Consider the following 15,822-nt stretch of genomic DNA (forward strand, 5'->3'; position numbering starts at 1 on the left):
GGAGCTGGTGGTCGTCAAGATGAGATAATTGCCCACTGTGAGAAACTTTATGGCAGTCGCCAATGGAAAACCCACTGGGAAGTGCAGGACAGCCATCTGAAATTCCATCTGCCAGAAGGTGACAGCAGTATCAAGCGTACCCTGTGATGGAGAGGACAGCCATAAGTGGTGGAACGACCTGAGGGTCAAAGTGCAGGGACTGCTTTGCCAACACCTCCGGGAGACCGTGGCGACTGGTGGAGCCACTGTTGAGCCACTGGTCCTCAATGCCTGGGAGCAGAAATGCAGCACTGTGCTGGACCTCAAAGGGATAGAGGGAGTGGTAGTGCGGAGGCGGGTGCCAGGAGGTGAGTGAACAAATGCATGCACAAATAACAGCCAAGCATAAGATGCCCCAGTGGACAGAGACAAGTCAACAGACCTAGAAGAGTGACGGGCTGCCACATCCGCCACCCTCAACAGCAGCCATGGGTCAGGGCACCAAGGGCACCCCCGATTGTCACAGCAGCGGGAAGGGCAGGCAAGTGAACCAAACAAATGCCATGCGCACCATACCTCTACTGGCGCACCCTGTGACAGCGGGACTGAGGTGCGTGAGCGACCACAACACTGTGCAGCAGACACACCAGCATGCTGCGGGTCCAGTAGGCCTGCCTTAAGTCAGCATGGCAGACAAGCCACAGGGAAGCACACGTCCCACACACCAACATGTGCCCAGTTTGCCAATCACTGTGCACCACAGTGCAGCCCTGCTGGCTGCAAAGCAGTGCCCGATAGAGACATGACATTGCCATGGACTAACCCACAACCACCACACCCACCACGTGAGTGCCACACAGGGAGGGGATGTGGGGCCATAAAGAACCACAAGCATGCATGTCAGACGTAAGCTGCCCCAGCATGGACACCCTGCCCCACCCACAGACAGGGCAAAGACCAACAGGCCATGGGTCACACACACATCACTACAAGCAACCCCATGACGCTGGGCCCACATGCATTCTCCCATGACCAACCATGTCCATTTGCCCATATATGTGGGGTCACACACTGTACCATAGCAATTATGCCTTGCATGCCAACACACGTGGGGAAACCATACCTGGCAACATTTCCTAAGTCCCCCACAGTCACTCATGCATCGCCAGAGGCATTAGTGGAGGAGGGGGAGGAGGTTGCAGGCCCATCAGGGAGGGCACTTCCAGGCCCTCAACGTCTGCCACCACCACCACCCTGCAAAGGCTAACACAGGCCACACACCAAGGCAGAGGTTCCGGCGCCTTATGCCGTAGCACAGCTCGGGTCAGGCAACGCCCACACCACAGGCCACCAGAAGCAGTGCAGGGCACACTGCACCCACACCCGCAGTCGGAGGCACAGACACTGAGTTCACACCTGCTAGCAGGGTGAATGAGAAGCCACAGGGGGACATTAGCCCGGTGTCACCACCTGCCGAAGGGCCACACTCCCCAGAGAGCCCTCCATGCCGCCAGCGCCAACACTCCCCGGAGAGCCCTCCAATCCGCCAGTGCCGACACTCCGCGGAGAGCCCACTATGCCGCTAGCATGCACGAACACCAGATCCGGACATTGATACTCCCTCATATGGCTCCCCTGCATTCAGCCCTGGGCCAGTGTAGAGCCCCCTCACCCACACAGCACATTCCAACATGCAGCATGCTGTTGTGGAGGCTCGAGGACATGGACCACAGACAGCGGGAGATAGAGGAGATTGGCCACACGCACTCTGCAAACCTACAGGCCATTAGGGACAGCATCCAGGGGGCTACCCGCAGAGTTGTGCGTGCACTCTTACAGAGCCGAGACAACAGTCAACATGTCTGCCCTGACAATGCATGCCGAACGGGTCAGGGATATGACAGAAGGCGTCCCTGCACTGGCTGAGGCCATCAGGCAGAGCACGGAGGTGCAACTGCAGCAAAACCTCGGGACAGGCTCACCCCATCCACTTCAACCCCACCCACAAGGGTCACAGCAGTGTACGCCACAGAGACAGTCGCAGCGCCTTCTGTGCCCAAAATCACCAGGAGCCCGGGGGTGGGGAGGAGGAAAGGCCATGGTCGTGAAGGACTCTGGGACAATAATTGCCATGTGTGGCCATGCTGGGGAGTCAGTGGGGGAGGCAGGATTGTGTGCTAGGAAGTTGGTGGGAGGATGGGGTTTGTGTGCTAGGAAGTTGGTGAGGGGAGGTGGGAGGGGGGAATTGTGTACTGGGGAGTTGGTGGGGGAGGGGGGATTGTGTGCTGGAAGTTGGTGGGGGGATTGTGTGCTGGGAAGTTGGATGGGGGATTTTGTGCTGGGGAGTTGATGGTGGGAGGGGGATAGTTGGGGCACTTAATTACATTAAAACTGTTAAACTTCATCAATGCAAGGACATTCCTGATTGTCGTGTTTATTGATGGAGGCGAGTGTCACGCAGTCGTGCATGGCGTGTGGTGTGCCATGTTAAAGTGTCAGAAGAAATTGTCTATCAGTTCCTGGCGGGCCAATCTCCCATCCCCCACATCTCTGACAATGCGTGCATTTGCCTCTGCCACAGGCACTGCATCCTCATCCTCTAGGGGTGGCATGTCCACATCAGGGGGTAGCGGGACATTCCTCTTCAGGCAGATATTATGCAGCATGGCACACACAAGCACAATTTTACCCACTTTCTCTGGAGCGTACATCAGGGCTCCACTGGTGCAGCCGAGGCAGCGGAAACATGCCTTCAGGAGGCCAAAGGTACGCTCGATGCACACACAGGTCCTGATGTGAGCATGATTGTAGGTATTACTCTACAGTGTTTGTGGATCACGCCCAGGGTTCATTAACCACGGCAGCTGCGGGTATTCGGAGTCACTTGCATGGGGGGAGGCACAGGCATTAGTCATGGTGTAAGGTGTGGGGGTGGGCTTACACAATATCAGAGCAATGGAGTACTTGTGATTGCAAATGGGCATTATTTTCATGGAATGTGTCAAATCTACGACTCTGCATGCTGTGTCACTTGTGTCATGCATTGTTTCTGCTTCCCATGAACCTTGCAGCATATGTTACATGAGGTGTGCGTCAGTGACATGTGCAGCTGACAAGTTGGCTGTCATGTGGCAGTGTATTTCCACTGTGAATGCGGTATTGCTGGGTTTCCCATGGGCCCTCCCATAGCATCTGGGTCCGCCAGCTCGCCATTGTGGGCTGGTCGCACATGCGTGCATGGCTGTGGTACGAGCAGGGTTGTTCTTGTGTGAGGAGATGTGGCCATATGTCACCATTGCTTTGGTAAGTGCATGTTGCATTGTGGTACATGTAGTCATGTTGGATGTTTATAGTTGCTATGTGTACATCAGCTTCTCCATGCAGGTAGGTCCATCATGTGCATGCTCCCTGGCCTGTACTGTAACATTTGGGCATGTGCTTCACAGCGCATATGCGCTGGCTTTTCTAATCACCTACTATCCAGGTCTGTCGTCCTCTCTGCCTCTCCATGTATCCTGGTAGTGTGCTGTTCCGTAGGACCATGACATCGTGGGTGGAACCAGGATAGCAGGCACAGCAGTGGGTGATGTACAGGTTGGGGTTGCAGGTCACCTGCACATTCAGGGAGTGGTAGTGCTTGCAGTTACGGTACACTGCTTTGTGGGCCTGGGAGGCCACCACTACAACATGGGTACAGTCCAGTGCAACAATCACATTTGGCATTTGGGCAATGGCATAGAACTGTGCCTTCATGGCATTGACCAGGGCTGGGGTGGCAAACAGTGAGATGTGGCATTGCACTTGCCGCAGGCAGGCTTCAAGCACCTCGCCCAACACTTCAAAGAATGTGAGCTGTGCTAATACGTGCATCATGGCCACTGAGTGTTTGAAGGTGCTAGTTCCGAGGAATTGTAGGACAGACACTAGCTTCAGCGTTGGGGGCACAGCTGTCCGGATATTGATCCTGCTCCCTATGTCAGCGTGTATTGTGGTGAGCAGCTCTGTTATGGTCTCCCTGTTGAGGTGGTATAGGTTGGCCAACTGGCTGGCGGTGAGGGTCCAGGGTGAGGGCCTAACGTTGGGGATCGGTGCACGCCTTGCCTGGGCTCACCACCACCACCTCCTTCCTCTCCTCCTCCTCCTCCTCCTCTTCCTCCTCCTTCAACCCCCCATAGCCCCCCCAACAGCCCCCTGTACTCCCTGTGCCCTGGCCTGGTTGTCCTGCCTCTCTACTTCCAGGCACAGCTCACAGAGGCTAGTGGCAGCATGGTGTTGCAAACAGTGTTTGGGGTAGCCCTCTGGGGTGGAGTGGGTTCACCTGTGGATTCATTTCAGGCTCCAGCTGGAGGCAACTGCGCCGTATTTCGTCAGTATTAGCGTTGGTTTTCGGCACCAATATCGGCAAACATGGACTTGTGATGAGGCTGTGTTTGCACCTCATGTGGCCTTCTGTAATAGCACTGGCTGATTATACAATCAGTGGTATTTGCGCCGGCTCATGATCCGGCAGAGCGGTATTGGCGGTGCTAATTCCGTTACAGACACTTGAGGGTTACCGCCAGCCTTGTGATGAAGCCCTTAGCCTTTTATTTTTTCTTTGTGTTAATAGAATTGTTGGGGTAATTGAGAGATTCAATTAGCTTAGGACTAGCAAACCTTCATTAAGAAGCATCAGTCCTGAAAAGCATGTGCTAAATATCAATATAATTACTCTAGTTTTTGGCAAATGACTGAAGTTTTTAACTATTCTTGACAATACCAGCATGTAATGCAGATGTTTAAAGAAATTAGATACATTTCCCTGCACGTCTTAGTTCTGGGATACAATGAAACGGTACACTAGGTACACATTAGCGCAAACAATAATAGAAAACAAGCAAAGCACCCGTCGGTGTAAAACAATGATAGCTAAATTTCAATCACAAGCCCAGTTTGTTTGGGTTGCCTGGAACCAGAACGCCAATCAAAGGCCCACACAATAAAATCTTTTAAGTGGTAGAAAGATTTGGACATTATCAAACATGGGATAATTTCACCTCCTATCATATTCACCAATGCCTTGCTGATTAAACATAACCACCATCACACACACGTTGGTACACAATAGGCTATGTGGAATTATCTACAGGAAAAACTCACCTCAAGCTCATGGCTCGCTACCAAAAATATTCTGGCTCTGATTTCCTTCCAGCGACTTTCAGTCCATGTGGAGTACTCGGTGGACCCCCAATCATTTAGGTCAAATGCAGGAGACACTGCCTTACTTAAGTGTGCCACTGTCCTTACGCAGAATGGTGTTCTTGTTGTGGAGTTACCAAAAGAGCCGGGTACCCATAAATATTCATAAAGCTGGAATAAAGAAATGTTCTTAGACACATTGTAGATCATGCCAATCATCTCCTAATCCTGTTATGTAATATTGTCAAGTAGATTAATCCCCTTTACCATTACCTGCAACTCATCTCTTTCCACCATGCCTCATCTGAATCATAAATACATACTCTATGCAGACACAAGTCCTGATCCACTGTTTCATAGAACACCATTCCTTTTCAGGGCCTATTTACTTTTTGCACACCAATTCTGAATGCCCACCACTTCAAGAAAAAATGTTTCAACTGTTCTAGTCCTTTCCACAGCCAGTGGGCAACTTACATGCTTCTCAGGATTACTGCTGTCCTTGGGATTCTGGCACTCCTCCTTGGTGAAGTTGACCACTGTGCCAGTAAGGTTTGCTAGGACAAACCTTACAAGGGAAGTGGGTCGGGCTGGGCTGTTAACCGACACATAGTATTGAGGAGCCTTATTTTCTAAAGGAGATGGAGGAAATAAGAGAAATACATTGTAAACAATGTGTTACAGGATGGGGTATCAAAGCTGCCAATCAAACAAATTACGCCCAGTAATGTTTTCTGATGGATTTGACCTTCCTCACACAATTCTTATCCTCGAGGTGCACGCTTGGCTTCAGAAACATTTTCGATAGCCAAAGGGGTGCACATTAGCACTTCTTGGCATTTGCTGTCACGCACAACCCTGGATTTGGCATCATGGGTGGCATATAGGAAGCCTGGCTGCACACCATGACCTCAGTCCAGCAAGTTTTCCCTACCCTAAGTTGCTGTGTAACAGCATAAATACCACAGTTAACAAATAAACCAAGAGGAAGGACTAATCCATCAGAAAGAACCTTACCAAAGGTAAGCAATTTTTTCTTCTGATGGATTTCTTCCTCCCATGGATTCCTCCATTTATAAATAGTCCCAAAGTAATAAAGATCACGGAGGAGGTAGTCAAGGGAGGAACCATGGCCTACACCATGAAACAATGAAGGACCACATGACCAAAGCAGGCATCCTGGCCTGATAAAGAAATCAGGCAACAGTGCTTGGCAAACATGCTAAACTATGCCCACGTAGTCACCCGACAGATTTCCACCACAAGAACACCCCTTTGCAAAGATTAGGCAGCAGCCCGATCCTTAGCTGAATGGTTGAATAAGCAGTAACATCTGTGGAGACGTGTTGGCAATAGTACTACTGTGAAATACAGACAACATTCCATCTGGACAAGATCATCCACACCCAACCGAGCATTGGCAAAGCCAACCACGATTTGGTTTTCCTTTCCGATGTCCCAGGTCAGAGACATATTGTTACAGAACTCTCTTGGAGCCCAGACGATGAAAGCTCTCTGTTGCTGTAGAATCATGAGGTGGTGGGAAGAAAACCAGATGAATGATCTTCTGGGAGAGATTAAAATCTATCAGTACCTTGGAAAGAAAGGACAATCTAACCCTCAGATTTTCCTTTTGGTGTTCGCTCAACCACTGCGTGGAAGTGATGGCAAGAAGAAAAATCACTGAGGGTAAGCAGAGTCAAAGGGCACAAATGCAAATGCTCAAACAAACCATCAAAAAAATATAAGAACAAGATTAAAATGAGGTGTGGTGGAAAGTGATAATCTATAGCAAATCAGCATTCTAGACACAAACTGACTTACCACAAAGCTTTCTACAGAATGGAAACTATAAAGTTAAAAAAAGGCCAATTTGGCAAAACAACTAAAATCTGAACATGGTGAAGAGGAAATCGTCAACAAAAGGAAGTACCCTGCAACCTGCAACACCACACCAACAAGATCTCAAGAACTCAGCGACTCAAAACAAAGACACTCCAGTAACAATCATTCAGACTCAAGATAATCTGGCGAGGAAAGAATCAACTCCACCATACCAAACAAGTGATAAGGCACCGCCAGAATTACCTACCCCAACACAGCCTTTTGTCACTATCCCACCAAGGTTTTTCCTCACCACGTTCAACCCTTGCAATACACCAGGCTCGCTGCAAGTCTTGAGCTCTCCACCCACAAATGTCAAAGCATTAACTAAGCACCCCTGTCTAGGCCCTGCCTTATCGTCATGCCTCAATGTAACCATCAAGCAAGGTATCGTCCCCGATGCCCTTGTCTCTTCTCCGCCACCTATGGCTGACTCACATCCTGACACAGCCTTGTCCATGCTCTACTCTTCTATTTCTGATACTCTTGATGCTCTTGCTCATGTCGAGGATCCGTTTGAAGCCCAAAGCCAAGTGCAATTCTTGGTATGACTTTGACCTAGCTACACTTAAACTTAAGTGTAGGGCGGCTGAGAGGAAATGGAGGGCTTCTTAGGAAAGATTCCCAATTATGTGAAGTTTTCCCTCCAGTTGTGTAACCCCCCCAACTTCTTGCTGCTGTTTTACACACCGTCAGTGGAGCACAGCCTTCTGCTGCACTCCCCTGGGCTTTTCGCTCACTTTTTGATGGGGAAACTGACATGCCCTTACAGACGGACAGTACCGGGAGACTCTGTTTCCCCATAGTCCTTGTCAATGTTGCAAGTGCAGTGCAATTGGGTCTTCCTGTCATTTCTAAAGGCCCTAGATACTCTCGAAGGATTTTTTAGGAGAAGTGCAGATGTGCCTTGGACAGGGCTGGTGGCATCTTATCTTTTCATATAATTGTAACCGTTTCCTGCAAGATAAACCGCATTTACCGCGTTTGGCACAAATAGGTGGCCTGGCTCCAAAATGGCCATGCCATGAGGTTCTTTGTCTTGTCCTTTGGCCATTTTGCTCCTTCACCTTCCCCAAATCGAGCCGAACCGGGTCAGTCCTTATTTGAGCATGCATTCTCCTGCGAAACGCCAAGCTTTCTTGGGCTTCTGCATGCCTTGGGTGTGTGCTTCCAGGATGTGGGTTGGACTGTCTGGTTCCAATACACATCCTCGTTGCCAGAGTCTGGCCTGCTGTGAATGCCTGGGACGACTGTGGTCCATGATTGGTCCACGTATGGTGTGCCTTTATGTGAGCAGATCTCCCATTGGGTCCTCTTCGTTTTGGCGCGAAGGAAATTCTGGATAAGAGAGGGCTCCAAACACCTATACCATGTTGAGCTCTGGAGTTCTTACTGAACGATGGATAGGATCGAAGTATCCTGAAACTAAGAAGCTGAGTCAAGGAACCGCTGGTGACCCGCTGCAAGGTTTGACACCCTGAGCCCACTGTCGTCCCACTGGAGGACCCCTCCGCATCCGATCGAACTAGAAGGTCTGCAAAGGCGCTTCGACCCATTGGAACAGTGGGACTAACTATTCTCGGCACCTTCATCAAACCATATAATTAAGCCTTCTCAGAAGTGTCCCTGGGCCAACCAGTGGGCTGATCAGCTTGTGCAGGAGCCTTTCTCTGATACTGCCACTGTTACGAGGAGGCCCTTGAAACTTGGTACATCGTAAGCTCTGTGTTCATGGCACTCTCACACGGAATTTCGCACACTTGGCATTCCCAGGTCTGAAGTAACGAGAGAGCGCCCGAACCGCAGTACACACAGTTACTGTGTCGCTCAGCCATGGTGACAAACTTTGCCAGTGCATTGCAGCTGTGCCCCCCTGTGCCCTGAAGCCTGCTACAGTGAAACTGGCCTGATCCATCCACCAAGAGCGGAGAAATCACCAATGTCCCGTTTGGGAATCAAGGCAGTAACTTTGTCACTGAAAGCCACAGAGCCGCAGAATTGCTGCATTTGAACCTGCAACCGAATTGGACTTTACTGCCAAAGTTTGGTCCGGAATGTGCCAGGGGTCGGTGAGTACTTGCAACCCTTACCGGTGACCCCTAGCGCATCCACCTGTTTTTACGCACAAGTGGCCCCTGAGGGCCCCTCTCCTTTCTGTAAATACCCTGAGCTATCGACCCATTCCCAACTCTTGGAACCTGCTCTGCCCCTTTGGGTAGACCATCTACAAATAGTGGGAACCTATTCTGCATCACCTCACCCACCTTCCTGAGCTGCTACAGACCCTGCACTACTGCGTGCGCCAGCATTGCAAGTACATTTGAGCAAAAGGCTCCCCTCTTCTAAGGGACTGGACTGTCTTTCAGTTAGGATTGTGATTTCTGCAGAACTGCATAAATACTCTTTGCACTGCCTGCATCCTTCCCTTTCTATGTTGTGGACCCATTTTGTACATTAACCCTTTAGGCTACTTGGTCTTGTATATATGTATTTTAGTAGGATTGCGTTGGTTTGAAAGTGTTACTGTCAGGAACTATTGTGTTGAAACTCAAAGGCCTTGAATAAATGCATTTTTACTTTTAATATATATACCCATGACTGGGAGTGATAATTTGTAAGTGTCCTTTACTCTGTGTGCTCATTGAGGTCTTTCAGTCACCCTCACCACTCCTGAGACCTAGTCTTGACCGCCGCCAATGCTACCTTGATTGGTCTGGCTTGTCCAGAAGGTTACCCGGTTCCAAGAAACTAGGCGGGCCTTCTGAACCTCTTCCCAGCAGGTCAGATTTCAGAAATCCATCTCAACAGGGCTTCTTGTTCATCCTCTGACAAACTGGCCCGTCGCCTGCTCCAAAGGCAATACCGACTCTCTGTCCACAATAAGAAGAGAGCCCACATCCAAGCCAGTGTCTCTGAGCATCTAACAACACGGCCGAACTCTTTAAAATCTGCAAAGAGCTGGCAAACCCTGTTGCAGTCTCTACCACTCCTGTCGCCTCCCACACCCTTTGCACGGCCCTTGCGCCTCATTTTATCTAAAAGACCCAGGACATACTGTCCACCCTCTCCTCCCCTCCCCTCCCCTCCCCTCCTCCTGTGAACTACGACCCTCCTTCAGCCACCCCCCCCCACCCTCTTTCCCATCCTTTCCTCTTTTCTCCCCGGACGAGGTCGCTAGATAAGTCCGATCTATGAAAGTCTCGTCAAAACAGGTTCATCCCTGTTCTTCTAAAACCATAAAGGACCACATTGAGACCCTCGCTCCTGCCCTGGCCGATTTCTGAAACCTCTCCTTTGTCTCAGGAGCCTTCCCCTCCCATCCCCTCCCCTCTGTAACACTCTCTTGTGCATCCTCTTCTCAAGAAACCCACAGCTGATCCTTCTTGCCCGGTGTCAGGCTTGATCCAGAAGGATGTCCGCAGAAGCTGCTGAACCCCCATAATCCCCCAGAAATGTCATCCACTAAACTAAAGTAAAGACAGCTAAGATGGATACACCTCTAAGGTAAAAGGGGAAAATGGGATAAAATAAAGTCGCCAGGCTCTGTGTGTAGCTTGTTTTCTTAACCTGGCTATCCTCAACTGAAAGCCCTGAGGATTTTTACTTATCGACTGCATTCAAGAGAACGAACATCTGCTTCTACCTTCCTTGAAATAAAGTTGACTGAAACAGAAATGTTCGATTGCTTCCTTCTTGTCAAAAACTTCAAAGTAAATTCTCTGTGTTATCTGTGCATAATAGTTTGTCTTATTCCAGAGTAATACGCCTGAACATGCACATTAAATGGATTGTCTGTTTAAATGAGAGCCAAGAGAATCAGGGCGAAGCGTAATGAGCTTTTTGTGAGACGTGAATCCGATTCTTGTTAGCTACAATCTGAACGCGTATGATTTCACACATAAACAAACTCCGGACCTCACTCCCCTGATAACTTAACTAATCTCCTTACTGCGCACATGTCATCTGTCTTGTGAGATTCTGGACCGTGCATGTGTTAGTATTGTTAGTATTATAGTATCTCCGTACGGCGCATGCACTTGGATTTGTAATGAGTTCAGAGACGCGCATGCGTATTAAACCCTACACAGGTTTTGACAGTTTCCTGGCGATTCTCCACGGTTACACTAGTAGGTAAATGCTAAACCCTATATTTGAACAACACAAATAATAAAATGTACAGTTTTGTCTTCAGTACGCGTGCGTGCTCACTCCAGATTTAAATTGTACCATACAACGTTCTTCCCTAAACCATTAACACTTGCGCAGTTAATGGGAAATTACCTTCCCGACGCGTTAACTCCACGTCAGAGTTTCTCTATAAGAAAAACTCCTCCAATACATCGGCGGCCGACAACCACTCGCTCGCACTGGTAAGTCACTCTCTGTTTTAAAAATGCATTAACAACTCCAGAAGCGTTTCAGGTGTAAATTTTAGTTCAACAAATCCTTTTGCTCCTGCTCTTTTCAGAATTAAACTTTGTAGTTACTTTTACAAATAAAACAATTAAAAAATAATTATAACTATATTATGATGAACACCAAATGTCAATCTGTGAAATATCCATAGAAAACTTAAAGGTTCACTTAGCTCGTGTCTCCAAATCATATGACTTGACTCCTAATGGCTTCCTGGATCTTTCCTGCTTCTTTCCTGCTTCTGTTATCTTAAAGTTAACTCCTAAAAACTTGAAATTTTAAGTTTCTCCACATAAGCTCATAAACATTAATCCTCTCAGTTGAGTTGCTGACAATGAAAGGCAGTTTAAAATGTTCTCCACCTGTCTTTCATTCACTCCATCCAATCAAAAGGCTTGTTGCAAATTATGCTGAGAGTCGCCATCTTGACCTGGGAAGCTCTCATTACTCTGAATCATAGAGTTAAGGCAAAACAAATTATTGTATTAACACTCTCAAATCTAAAATAACAATCTTCAATTAATTAAATAAAACCTGACAGTGACCTGACACCCGGCTAACTATCGCCCAATTTCCATTACTCCTTTTCTGGGCAAACTCCTGGAAAAGCTAGCCATCTCTCAGCTTAATCTCCACTATGATTCTGTTGGCTGTCTCCACGACCATCAGTTTGGATTTAGAGCTAGCAGAAGCATGGAAACTGCTCTCTTGAACATCCCTGAAGCTTGACTCTAACATTCCCTCTGTCCTCATCCTACTCCATCTTTCTTCTGCCTTCGACACGGTCAACCATACCATCCTGCTCAACCGTCTCCATGACAACCTGGGCATCACCGATCAGCTTCTGGCCTGGTTGACCTCTTTCCTCTCTGATCGACCCTCCCAGGCCCAACTTGGGTCCTTCCTTTCCTCTATCTCCCTCTCTACCCGCGGTGTTCCCCAGAGACCCAACCTTTCACCCTCGCTCTTCAACCAATACCTGGCAACTCTCGCCCACCGCATTGCCATTTTCTGCTCAAATTTCCAGTGCTATGCTGACGACACAACTCATTTTAAGGCTTCCCTAGGCCACCTCTTCTCCATCTCTCATCTCTGACTGCCTATCAGCCATTCAGGATTGGTGTGCCACCAATGATCTCTGCCTGAATGCCAGCAAGACTGGGATTCTCCTCATCGGCACACCTTCACCCTCCTTTCCTGTCACTCTCTGCCTGGCCTCCCTTGGCTCTCCACCTAGCCCCACCTGCGAGGCCAAGAACCTCAGGGTAATCTTTGAATCCACGCTTTCCTTCTCTGCCCACATTTCTGATGTCTAAAAAAAGTCAAACTTCCTACTGCACCTCTTTAGAGGTATTCTGCCTTTCCCCTCCTTCCCCCAGAAGCTCACTGTCTCTCGAGCCCTGGTTCTCTCAAGGTTGGAATATTGCAAAAGCCTCTTTCTAAATCTACCTGCCTCGACTCTCCGCCCTTTGCAACAAAACCAGAACTGGACTGCGAGACTTGTCCTTGGCCCCAAGCTCTAGGATCGTATCTCTCCAGCCCTGAAATCTCTTCATTGGCTCCCAGTGGCTGCAATGATTAATTCCAAGATCCTCTACATTGTCCACAAGGCTTTCTGGGGCCTGGGTCCAAAATACCTTCAGCTGTCCCTCCGTAAATACCTTCCCTCTCAAGTCCTTGCTCCTCCACCTCTAACTCCCTCAGGGCCAGCCGTTTTTCTAAGAAACGAGCTAGGGGTAGATCTCCGTCTTTGGCTGGGGACTCCCTCTGGAACAGCCTCCCTGCCACTCTAAAACTTGAGGAGAACCACCTCCGGTTACGGAAACACCTCAAGACCTTCCTCTTTGCTTCTGCCTTCTCACCTCCTCTCCCCTGTTGATCAGTTCTGTATTGGCATCGTGCACCTGGTCTCACTCTGTCTTTAGGGCCCAGGTACCTGCTCACACTGCCACCCACCCGCACTGCCTCTGGGCAATTCCTTGCACTAGGGTCTGTATTCTGTAACCCTACAGGCCCCCCCTTTCCTTTTCTGCACTTATTCAGACGCACCCTGCCTGTTGCCTTATTTCTAGCACTTGCTGGCTGCACTACCACTGTTTGTTGCCTTTTGTTATTTATTTATTTATTCATTCATGTTCGATTTACTTATTTGTATTTTGCTCAGCACTTTCTACCTCTCCCCCCCTCCCTTGCACTTACCCCTCTCACTCTTCCATGCACTTGTGCATTCTCAATGTCACTGGGCCTAGTAGGATAGTTGATTTTTGTTCTCCTTTGTTCTGCTCCCTGAACTCGTCGCGCTCTGAAACACTTGTGTACGAGCGCGATACAAATAAAATATCAATATAAATATCAATATCAATGAATATGTTGAATAACGCCTTGTGATGATGATGAATCAACAAATGAAGGTATGATATTAGAAATATGGTACAATACTATGAACTCCAACAGAGATAAAGGTACCAGATTGGATAACAAAAAATTAGCAATGAGTCGCAAAGCAGATATCACAGAACGTTTCCTCCATTCAATCACAATATGAGGAATAGCATAGATCTTTGATCACGGACAAAATATTATGGAAATTAACAGAATCTGTATAAGAACATATAGGATACCTATGATGAATATGTCATTGTGAAAATCAATGAATGAAATGAACAGATAATACTATTGAAACACCATTTGCTGCACAGGCACTTTATGAATACCCATTCAATAAATTGTATATAGTTGAGTAATGATGATAAGAATTGAAAAGAATTCTGATATCAATATCACAATTTTGAAAGAAAATTGCACTGGTTTTGATATCAAAATTATAAAAGCGCAGGATTGGGTAAAATACAAGCACATACTTCATTAGGACAATGTTGGCACTTTGAACATGCTTTTCAAATTAGTATATACGTTATTTTTTTGAGGGCACAGTTAAAACATGCATATGTGGTGTACATACAATAATAATAAATACACAAGGTATAAGGATATTTTTGAAGCCATAATTCATCCAAAACAAAGAACAAGCGCATATTACCTAATCACCTAGGCCTCACTGTTTATTTCATAGGACTGTCTAGTGAATTACAGTCCAGACAAGGGGCCACATCACGAGTTGGGCAGTATCCCGGTCGCTATTAGCGCTGGATCAGGGGTTTGGCAGACCGGTCCTTCCCCATTGGGCCCATTCAGGAATTCCCCATTGGACACAATGGGGAATTTTCGGCGCAATTACCGTTGGCGGTATTACCACGCGTTAATAGCGCCACAAATCAGCAAATTCCTGGCGGATTTCCTCCGAGCTCAGAGGTGGGGGTAAATACTGCCAAACCCATGATGTGGCAGACGCTAAAATGCAGCAGTAATAGCGCTACCGCTGCATTTAAGGGTTACCGCCCAACACATGATGACCCCCTGAGTATTTTGCAGCTTGTCTACCTGCTGTACTTAATATGAAGGAAGTAACTTTAATAAAACAAAGGGTAGGGAGTGGGCTTAATATCCACGCCCTTCTGTTTGAATAATTTATGCTGGATTGCCTCATTCTTGACAGAGGACAGAAACAACACACATGGCCCCTGTCATATCATATTCCGCAAGTTAAAATGCAGAGTCCCCCAAGGAACCAGTCCATTGCCTCTACTCTTCAACGGTTACAGGACCCCACCCACCCCCATCTTGACACTAAACAACTCTTCAACAAGCTCACAATCGACTCTACAACAAATGCACTAAACCTCAGCAATGCCTAGCATGTGTTGACTCCTGGACGACTACAGACAAACTCAACCCAATGACAGCTAATCTTATGATTTGCTGCACACCCCCATACCAATTCCCTAGCCAGATGAAATGTGAACCTGCTGCTTGTCCACGGCAATCGGGAGAAATGTTGGCATTGTGATGAACAATTGCATTGCACTGCACTGCACAGGTTGAAGCCAGTGTAAGCAGCAGCTTTAAATGATCAGATGCATCATACCCTACACCTGACCGTCACATACAGGACAATGGCAATTACTGCACTCATACTCTCAATATTAGGCTGTGCCAACAGCCTTTACCTTGGGACTCCCAAAATACACAATCAACAGGCTAAAAACACATCAATCCAAACCTCTGTGCATGCTACTGCCTTCCAATCAAATGGATACTTCACCGGACATGCCTTCCACTGCAGAGCCCTGAATCCAACACAAGAGTTTCTCCCACTACCCACCGTACTTCAATTTTTAATTTTTTTATTCTTGACTTATCTGTTTGATACAGTTTTTACAAGATTTGTGTGCCCATTGAGTTGGTGTTGGTTAAAACTTTATTTTCTTTTTATTGAAGGCAATGTCATATCTCCTGCAAAGACTG

General features: G+C 47.9%; 1 protein-coding gene across 3 annotated transcripts in view; it reads right to left on the reverse strand.

The window, feature by feature from the left end:
- Positions 1-15,822, reverse strand: part of NCSTN (nicastrin) — a 1,205,995-nt gene that overhangs the window by 54,257 nt on the left and 1,135,916 nt on the right. For all 3 annotated transcript variants that reach the window (XM_069635427.1, XM_069635426.1, XM_069635429.1), the window contains 2 exons: positions 5,635-5,789; positions 5,119-5,328 (listed from right to left, as the gene is read on the reverse strand). In XM_069635427.1, coding sequence (XP_069491528.1) covers positions 5,119-5,328; positions 5,635-5,789 — 365 coding nt within the window. The remainder of the gene's footprint in view (positions 1-5,118; positions 5,329-5,634; positions 5,790-15,822) is intronic.

Source organism: Ambystoma mexicanum, chromosome 1q (genome assembly GCF_040938575.1).
Source record: "Ambystoma mexicanum isolate Mex_15411 chromosome 1q, UKY_AmexF1_1, whole genome shotgun sequence".
NCBI classification, from domain to species: Eukaryota; Metazoa; Chordata; class Amphibia; order Caudata; family Ambystomatidae; genus Ambystoma; species Ambystoma mexicanum.